This window comes from Nylanderia fulva, unplaced genomic scaffold (genome assembly GCF_048542155.1).
Source record: "Nylanderia fulva isolate GAGA-0341 unplaced genomic scaffold, ASM4854215v1 Scaffold3, whole genome shotgun sequence".
Taxonomy (NCBI): domain Eukaryota; kingdom Metazoa; phylum Arthropoda; class Insecta; order Hymenoptera; family Formicidae; genus Nylanderia; species Nylanderia fulva.
In genome coordinates this window covers 978097-986587 of record NW_028190368.1, presented here as the reverse complement: position 1 = coordinate 986587, position 8491 = coordinate 978097, and the positions used below count along the sequence as shown (strand labels likewise).

Below are 8491 nucleotides of genomic sequence, written 5' to 3'. Positions count from 1 at the left end.
CTGGAACAGGCATTGGTAGTCTGCTTTAGTACGTTGCGCAATTACCGCGTCTATGTCGTGACGCAATATCTATATTATATATATATATATATATATATATATATATATATATATATATATATATTATATTCTATGTTTTCGATTTGTATTAATACAAATATTTACATGACTGAGATAGCATTAATCTCCTAATGATTTATTTTATGTCAGTAGCATCAGATTGATTGAAGATGCTGCATAAGAGATGGAGAACAGATGAACGTACAATATGTGCAAAATTAGTAATACAGAACAGCCAGATTTCGTTCATTGTAAAATCCATTCTAGATAACTTTATATTTTACGAAATTGATATAAAAAATTTGCATAATCAAGACTACATCATATATATTCTTATAAATAAAATTACAATTTTTAAGATAAATTAACATTCAAAAACTACCTAATTATTAAAATTATTTACAATTTTGATAAATAAAATTATCATAAATATAAAACGAAATTTTGTTTCACGTTATAAATCATCCAAATGAAAGTTAACAATTCCGAAATACCGGCGATAAAGATGCTACATGAAACTCATTATTAATTACAAATACGTAAGTCACAAAAGGATTACTGTACACTGTTTTCCTCTGGCTTCACACCCATCGAATCGTTTAAAAAGAAATATAAAAATCACTTACATCTATATATACAAAATTAAAGATCCAATAGAGCCTAAAAAATAAAGAGTATCATATATAAAACTCAATCCCGAGGATGCTGTCTCGATCATAATATATCGTCGCACGGATTTCGTGTTATCTCTAGCCATTTAGATTTCTATCACAGATCCTGCCTCGAGATCCTCGAGACAACAAATGGCGAAAGCAGAAATGATAATTAGAGGATAGGTACCTAATCCCTTCACAGAGCACCAAAAGGATCGAGTTGGACTGCGTTGCCTTGTGGCTGAGCGGGTGCTACAGCGGCTTGAGGTTGGGATTGCTGCTGCAAATTAGGACCTGCCATCATGGGATTTGCGCCGGGCATGGCCATCATCGGCGCAGCTCCTCCCGTAACCATCATACCGCTACCGGTGGCGGAAGCACCTGGGATAGCACACATCATCGGCCTCATACCCTGCATACCCTGCATGCCCTGCATGCCCATCGGCACACCTTGCATACCCTACAGACACCAGAGAGCGAGAGAAATAAGATGTATGTACAAAAGGAAGCATGTGTGCCTGCCAACTTGTATACTTTTTCTTATATAACTAATCATACTTATAAACAGACATTATAATTATGCATCATTATAATCAGACTTAGTTAAACAATAACAATTTAGGCGGTGACTGGAAAAAAAGAAAAATGCATTTAAACCCTCTTATTTTATCTTATAAAGTGCGCTCTAGAATTACGACTTCAATTGCACTAATATTGAACAGAATTGCACGTTGTCGAGACAAGAAAGTTGGATAAGATAAAATATAAGCGCTCTATATAGATAGATTTTTTTCCAAACAAGCCATTCTCCTCCGATATTCTTTGTTACTTTCACATTTGCAAGGACTCTCTAGAAAAATATAGTGTACCTTAATCTAATCTATTCTGATAACGTGTCACCTGCATGTCGGTGACAAACCAACTAGACTATCGCTTACATTCTCTACATTAAGGATTAACGTGTCAAGCAAATTACAGCCAACGTTCGCAGAAAAAAAAACAAATCTCAAACTGGTCTGTAAAAATATAAATTGCTACAATAATAAACTATCTACTACATTCTCGAAAAAAACGTGCACCAAGTGTTACATATCTATGCATGAAGCACAATGCGAAGAAACGCAATGAGGTGTCCGAGTGTCGAGAGCTGGAACATTATTTTCCGACTTTAGTAAAGAGAGAGACCGACAACGAGATATGCGATTTGTACAAATAACAATTAATTATTATTGACGAAAGTGAGTTAGTGACAATTCGTGTTATCAAACATTATTCGTGATCGAGTGGGGTAAAATTCTGATGTCGAATTTTGGCACTTTATCCATATTAAACGAGACTTGCTCGACTCGAAACAAAGACGCTCGCTGATCACCTGAGACTTACCATCATTGCAGGCGGCGAGGGAAAACCCATAGTGGTGGTAGTCGTAGGTAGAAGTTGCGTCATTCCTTGACCCTGTAACACAGCCAGTAACATGCCATATGCCAGGATGCATGCATCACACTCACCTAAAGAGTGCTAACTGACGAGAAAGTTACTTCGTTACGGTGTTACACAGAGCGCGAAAGGGTCCCACGACGAACGATGACTTAAATTTACGGATTTAAGTAAAAAGCTGAATGATACTACGTGAACTATGATACTTAGCACGCCTCTTAACGAGCTATAATAAATGTGAAGAATTGCTAATAATTTCTTCCAAGTGAGAAGGCGAGCGTTTAAACATTGAAATAATCCCGTGAGAAACAAAAATAGCATATATGATATCTATGGATCTACGTTTCGGAGATCTACATTTCGTAATGCGTTTTATTAAGAAACAATTGTTCTATTCGGATAATAATGCATAACAACAATGATGTGTACATGTGCGTGAATTCTTGTGTATCAACAATCAGAAAAAGCGTGCTGGGAATTATTTTACGGAGACCGAAGATGAAAACGTCAAGACTTACCATGGGCCGATAGCCAGCACCAGTAGTAGCTGCCATTGGCTGAGGTGACCATCCACCAGCTGGACCCGTTTTTGCGGCGTTCTTCGGTGAGTTCCATTGCATTCCTCTGCGAGAAGGAAAAATATTTTATTAATTGTCAGAAATATTACCAATTGTGTGCAAACCCGGTTTTGGACAATGTCATACTTCTACATCATTACGAAAAAAATTACTTAAATATAATTTTATTATTTATATTATATGTATTCCAAATAGAATTACTTGCATATTATACAGGGTGTCCCATTTTAACTTAGATATCTAAATTTCTCAAAAAATATGAAGGATATGGAAGACCGTTTCAAACAAAAATTATTTTGTTCGAAGGGATACATAAGATGATGCCATTGATTTGTTCTTGAATAGTCATTTGAAGGTCACGTGAGACATACAAAAAATGAGGGTTCATGATAAAGAAATTGAAAGTGATCTTCACGCGATCTTTTGTTCGAAACGTTCTTCCGTATCCTTCATATTTTTCGAGATATTTGAGTGTCTAAATTAAAATGGGACACTTTATATATGAAAAAGCTGCGCTTACTTTACTTGCTGCTGCGCGCTCTTATTAATGGTCAAATTTTGCGCAAGACTAGCGAGACTGCTGTCCAAGTCTCCGGTCAAAACCTTGCCAGTGGCAGCTGCACTAACCGGTTGCCCCGCAGCTGAAATAACATTATATTCAAAATCAACTCATCGTTATCACGCCGAAATAAAAAATTATCAAAAATCATCCTAAACAACATCCTAAGCAACGCCAAGCAAAGCTCTCCAAATATAAAAACCAAGTGGGGATTTAAAGCAAATTGTGAAATTTAATTAAATGTATACAAAATAAAGCATAATTTTCAGTAACATATTTTTCTAAAAAATAATAATAAAATAAAATATTTCAGGTTTCAAAAGATCCTCTAAACTCTAAACCATCGTCACGGAATTTCTAAACAGCAGCGTGCAAAAGCCTCTAAACGTAAAATTATGCTTGCATTGCACAAATACTCATGAGCATGCAAATTATCATAATTAAATTGTAAACTAATAAAATAACGATCGCATACATACACAACACAGAGCGTTATCGCGCGTTCTATGAATATACCAACGATTAACCAGAAAGTGATGTAATCATCTATCTTTCTTTTGGAGTGATTTTTGCGATGTCGAAAATATTATAAATAAATCAGGCACGTTTATCTACTAGTGCACAGATGGCTAAAATTACATCACACTTATCTTACGTCTTCACATCTTTAGACATAAACAATCACGGCGACTTACCGATCGCAATAAAGTACAAATGATAAATCAAAAGTGCGATTTCTTGGACAATATACAAAAGTCCAAAAAAATATGAAGACACATATATCTAAAAGATGTCTCTTAAGTTTACACGTATTATTTCTAGATATAAACTTTCACAGTACAGAATGCGCAATATCGTGCTGCGACGCAAAGAGGCGAAAGAAAAAGAAAAGACTTGGACGGAGAGAAAGAGATAGAGAAAACAGCGAGGGTGCGACCGTCATGCAATTAGCGTGTGGGTTAATTTAGGCATTCCCGTCACCTGACATCGGCTGCTTTGCCGGCGAGCCGTACCCCACGGGGACTTGGGCTTGGGGAGGAATACCGTAGCCGACCATCGGCGCGCCGGTCATCATGGACTGTTGGCCGGCAGCGTCGTTCATGCCGCTGAACATCGCGGCACCCGCCGGCGGCATTTGTTGTTGTTGCAGCGGCTGCTGCTGGGCGGTGATCGCGGCTTGTTGCTGGACCATCGGCGCCGGACGCGACGGAGACCCGCCCAGTGCCATGCGGATGCTGTCGTTGAGATCGTCGAAGGCGCTCTTGTTAGCGGGGGGGCCTGGGGCCGTCGCCGTCGCCACCGCTGGTCTACCATGTGACACTCCGGTTGGGGATAGTGCACGCGGTGCGGCACCAACGTTTGCGGCAGCAACGGGCGCGGGTGGCGGTGGTCTAGGTGGCGGCGTGGCAGTGGAGGATGTCTTGCCGACGGCGGAGGATGCCGTCGACGCCACCACCTCGGCCGCCGCAGCGTCCCCGTCGCCGTTTGTTGCGGTCTTCAGCATCGCGGCGGACCCATCGCCCCCCGCGAAGAGATCCGCTTGACCGGCACTGAAGAGGTCTCCGCCTGACGCCGTTGTTGTCGCTCCTGCTGCTGCTTGCGCCGCTGATTCGTTCATCGCACCGCCGCCAACAACACCACCGCCGGCGTTTTGATCGAAGAGCCCGAAGGCGCCCGCGTTCGTCGCCTGTTGACCGCCGGCGGTACCGAGGGACGGGAAATCGGACATGAAGGGATTAGGTACGGACGCGGCCGTTCCTGGGACGCCAGCTTGCGCAGAAAGTGATCAAGGTGCATAAGTTAGCTTTTTTCTTTCTTTCATCCGTTCGCACATTCGGATAACAATATCAAATGCCTTGCAATTATTATTACCGGTGACCCGTTAATACGTTAGTACAGAGAGAACAAAAAGAAGAGGTATGCATAGTCGAGTAGAACGTTAACGCGACATTACATGTGACATTCCATCGCGCGTTAACGTTACACTTTGAATGCATTCGGAGAATGTATCGATATGAATCAACGTTCAAACAATTTAAAGAAAAAAATATATAGATAGAGAAAATATACTAATACATATTATTATTTATATTTATAGTAGACAAAAATTTGTCAATTGCTATTTTATTCGATACATCTCTACTCATAGCGTTAGGGTGCGTACAGACTAAGTCATTCACTTAGTCTATACGCACCCTTAAACGGCACGTGTGACTGCTCAGGCGCGTTCCAAGTATCTAAAGTATAAGATGTATGATGCAAAAGTATCATAAAAATGGCCGCAAAACTTCTACGACAGAAAGAGGAAAAGAGAAATGTACAGATGACAGAAAAAGAAAAATAAAAAAGTGCACAAAATCTCAATCCCGTGTATGAATGCGCTCTCATATGTATAATATATATGTATAATATCTCTGCTTATATCTACGTTCGCTAATAAGCACTTACTGGATTGTTGATCCTGATTTCCGAATACGGAGGAGAAACTGTTATCTGTAACAAAGTTATTATTTGCTGGTGGCGCAGCTGGCGCGAAACCTAAAAGAAAAAAAACCAAAAGTGGAAAATGGAAGAAAATGAAAACTAAAAAAGGAGAACATATCATAATCAAGCGCGGTGACCGATAATGAAGCAGCGATGATCGAGACTAATATATAATGCCGAGATTTAAATACTCTGCTCACCAGTACCGTTGGTCATCCACATGTTGTTCTGACCGGCTGATTGCCCAGCTGGTGCACCTGGTTGTGGTGTCCCGAACATGTTGGCGAACGGATTACCCGCCAGTTGCAAGAGATCATCCGACGCCTTTTGCGAAAGTTGCTGTAATGATATTCGATTACTGTGGGATCGCAGACACACGATTCCTAATCGAATGGAACAAATCTAAAGATATACCTGATTTTCAGACGCTGCTGCACCAAACAAATCCACGATCGGCTGGTTGGCATTATTGGTCGGTGAACTGAGGAAGGGATTTGTGCTAGTACCCGATGGCGATTGTACTTTTGCCTGCAATATATACATTGAGAATCAGTATCATGTTTTATACACGAAGAATATATTCCCGAGCGCGCTACAACAACAGAAAAATGCTTAAAGTATCAAGAAGGTAAGTTGGAAGAATACTTTGACATGAATAGTCATCGCGCACACACAATCCCAACTTTATCCATTTAAAATGAAAATCATGCGGAATCAAGTAACTCGATTATGAAAAATTTGTCTAATACCTTGTATTGATTCATGGCGGCTTCCTCTTCCGCAAGAGCTTGCTGTCGCAGCGCCTCATCGATGTGGCCATTCCCAGTTTGGTCGAGCCTTGCATTGCTGGCTGCTGTTCCGAACGCGGTACTGGTGGAAGACAGGGCGGACACTCCCGACTTTACATTGGTTCTATTGCTGCTTTTGGGCGATGATGGGATGTCGGAGATGTGCGGTGTCAATTGGACGGAAGAAAACAAAAGAGGACGGACAAGAAGAATACGGAAGGTCCGTTTCAGCGAGTTTGTCAAATGTGGCGAGAGAGAGGAGCGTAAAGGAAAATTTGATAATTGAAAACAAAGGAGAAGAGAGACAAACAAAAAAACAAAAATACAAACGTGTAGTACGTATAGATGTAACAATGCGCGTAAAAATGCATAGTGTGCATCCATTCGTACACTCACATGCAACCCTTCTCTTTCTCTCTCTTCTTCTCACCCTGGCACTCTTTTTCTCTTTCTCTCCCTCTTATTCTCTCCCTCTCTTTCTTTTTCTTTCATTCGCAATTTTACTGTCCAATTCTTTACTATATGTCCTAATATACACATGCATTTATTGGTGTTCTATTTTCTGTAATAAAAATAACGTCAAGCTTGCGTATCAAATCAAATCATATTATAATCACATTAATGTGTAAATATATATCGTTCAATTATTTTATATAATTTTAAAAATAGTACTGAGCTTGCTACAATAATAAAAAGCCATTTTGTACATGATAAATACATGTGCATTAAAACCTTATATAGTATTCTCTCTTCATTATTCCAAAACAAATTGTTTTAAGAATTTTAACGGTAATCTCAATTTAAACTGTTATATCCAAGCTATATGAGTTTCTATACCAATGGATAAGAAATATACTTTGTATTTACAAATTTCAATTATTAGAATAAAATTCCATTATTCATAATAGATTTAAAAAGCAATGTATAAGCAATTAAAATTAAATTATTGATTTACTGTTAATCGCAATTAAGACAATTTATTTTACAGCGTGCTTAATATCTACTATAATCAAACTATAGGGAAACTACGCCAATTACCTAAGATTAAACAGATTATAAATTTATTCATGCAATATACATGAACGGTAAATTGGAATTGGTAATGTCAAAAGTACAAGTATAATTTTCGACGAGAAGTACATATAATATATATATATATATACATAAATAAATATTAAATACCAAAAATTTAGAGACACAGCGTGGATATCTTATAAATGGATTAGGATATACAAATAAATTTTCAAAAATTCTGTGTACAACTAAATGTCAAATGTCATTGGATAAAATTAACCTGAAATATCCAGGAAATACCATCGATAAACTTTGTAAATTGGAAGATAACTGTCGAAAAAGATACAACTTTCCAAAAATATTTGTTCAAGACTTCTCACGACATTTATTTAAAGAACATAATGAATACTTAGCATTTCTTTATATGAGTTTGAAATGGGTTGTATAAGTGGGAAATTATGATATTCGAGATAAACGAATGCAATTTTGTGTTTAAATAATTCTTATGCGTGTGCATGTGCAATAAACATATTTTGTTTAAATACTCATATTAAGAAGCTTGTAAAGATGTGTATAGAAAAAGGCGTTTTTGATCTTAAAAAAAATGTACAATGAGACGAAAAATGGTGGATTTGGGAGAAGTAGAGAAGGAGAAGTATATCGATTTTGATAGCATTCAGTGTAGGGACGTTTAGAATTATTCCTACATCGATCATTATGTGAAATTTAAATGAATCGAATATAAATGGGCAAAGAAATTAGCATACCTTGCTGATTGCGTCGGCGTATTTGCGGCTGAGCCCTTCTTTCCTTCCAAGGAAGCGAGATGTTGCTCCAAGGCGTCCAATAAACTACTTGGTGCCTAAAAAGCAATTTGTCAGTCATTCATAGGGCCATTAGAATCATGAGTGAGGTGCA

The 8491-nt window shown here is 38.4% G+C and overlaps 1 protein-coding gene and 1 long non-coding RNA gene across 15 annotated transcripts in view; one reads left to right on the top strand and one right to left on the bottom strand.

The window, feature by feature from the left end:
- lap (phosphatidylinositol-binding clathrin assembly protein lap) overlaps positions 1 to 8491 on the bottom strand; it is a 43496-nt gene that overhangs the window by 7869 nt on the left and 27136 nt on the right. For 3 of the 14 annotated variants that reach the window (XM_029315390.2, XM_029315575.2, XM_029315739.2), the window contains 10 exons: positions 8341 to 8435; positions 6521 to 6692; positions 6186 to 6299; positions 5972 to 6110; positions 5736 to 5825; positions 4269 to 5057; positions 3249 to 3369; positions 2669 to 2774; positions 2097 to 2168; positions 901 to 1173 (listed from right to left, as the gene is read on the bottom strand). In XM_029315390.2, coding sequence (XP_029171223.2) covers positions 910 to 1173; positions 2097 to 2168; positions 2669 to 2774; positions 3249 to 3369; positions 4269 to 5057; positions 5736 to 5825; positions 5972 to 6110; positions 6186 to 6299; positions 6521 to 6692; positions 8341 to 8435 — 1962 coding nt within the window. In that variant the 3' untranslated portion in view covers positions 901 to 909. Of the gene's footprint in view, positions 1 to 81; positions 721 to 900; positions 1174 to 2096; positions 2169 to 2668; positions 2775 to 3248; positions 3370 to 4268; positions 5058 to 5735; positions 5826 to 5971; positions 6111 to 6185; positions 6300 to 6520; positions 6693 to 8340; positions 8436 to 8491 lie in introns of those variants that run through there. The other 11 variants (XM_029315517.2, XM_029315872.2, XM_029315449.2 and 8 more) reach the window with 10 other exon arrangements.
- The window catches only part of LOC114941446 (uncharacterized), a 33544-nt gene continuing 26500 nt past the window's right edge, over positions 1448 to 8491 (top strand). Inside the window, exon 1 of the long non-coding RNA XR_014925098.1 lies at positions 1448 to 2754. This is a non-coding gene — a long non-coding RNA (uncharacterized LOC114941446). The remainder of the gene's footprint in view (positions 2755 to 8491) is intronic.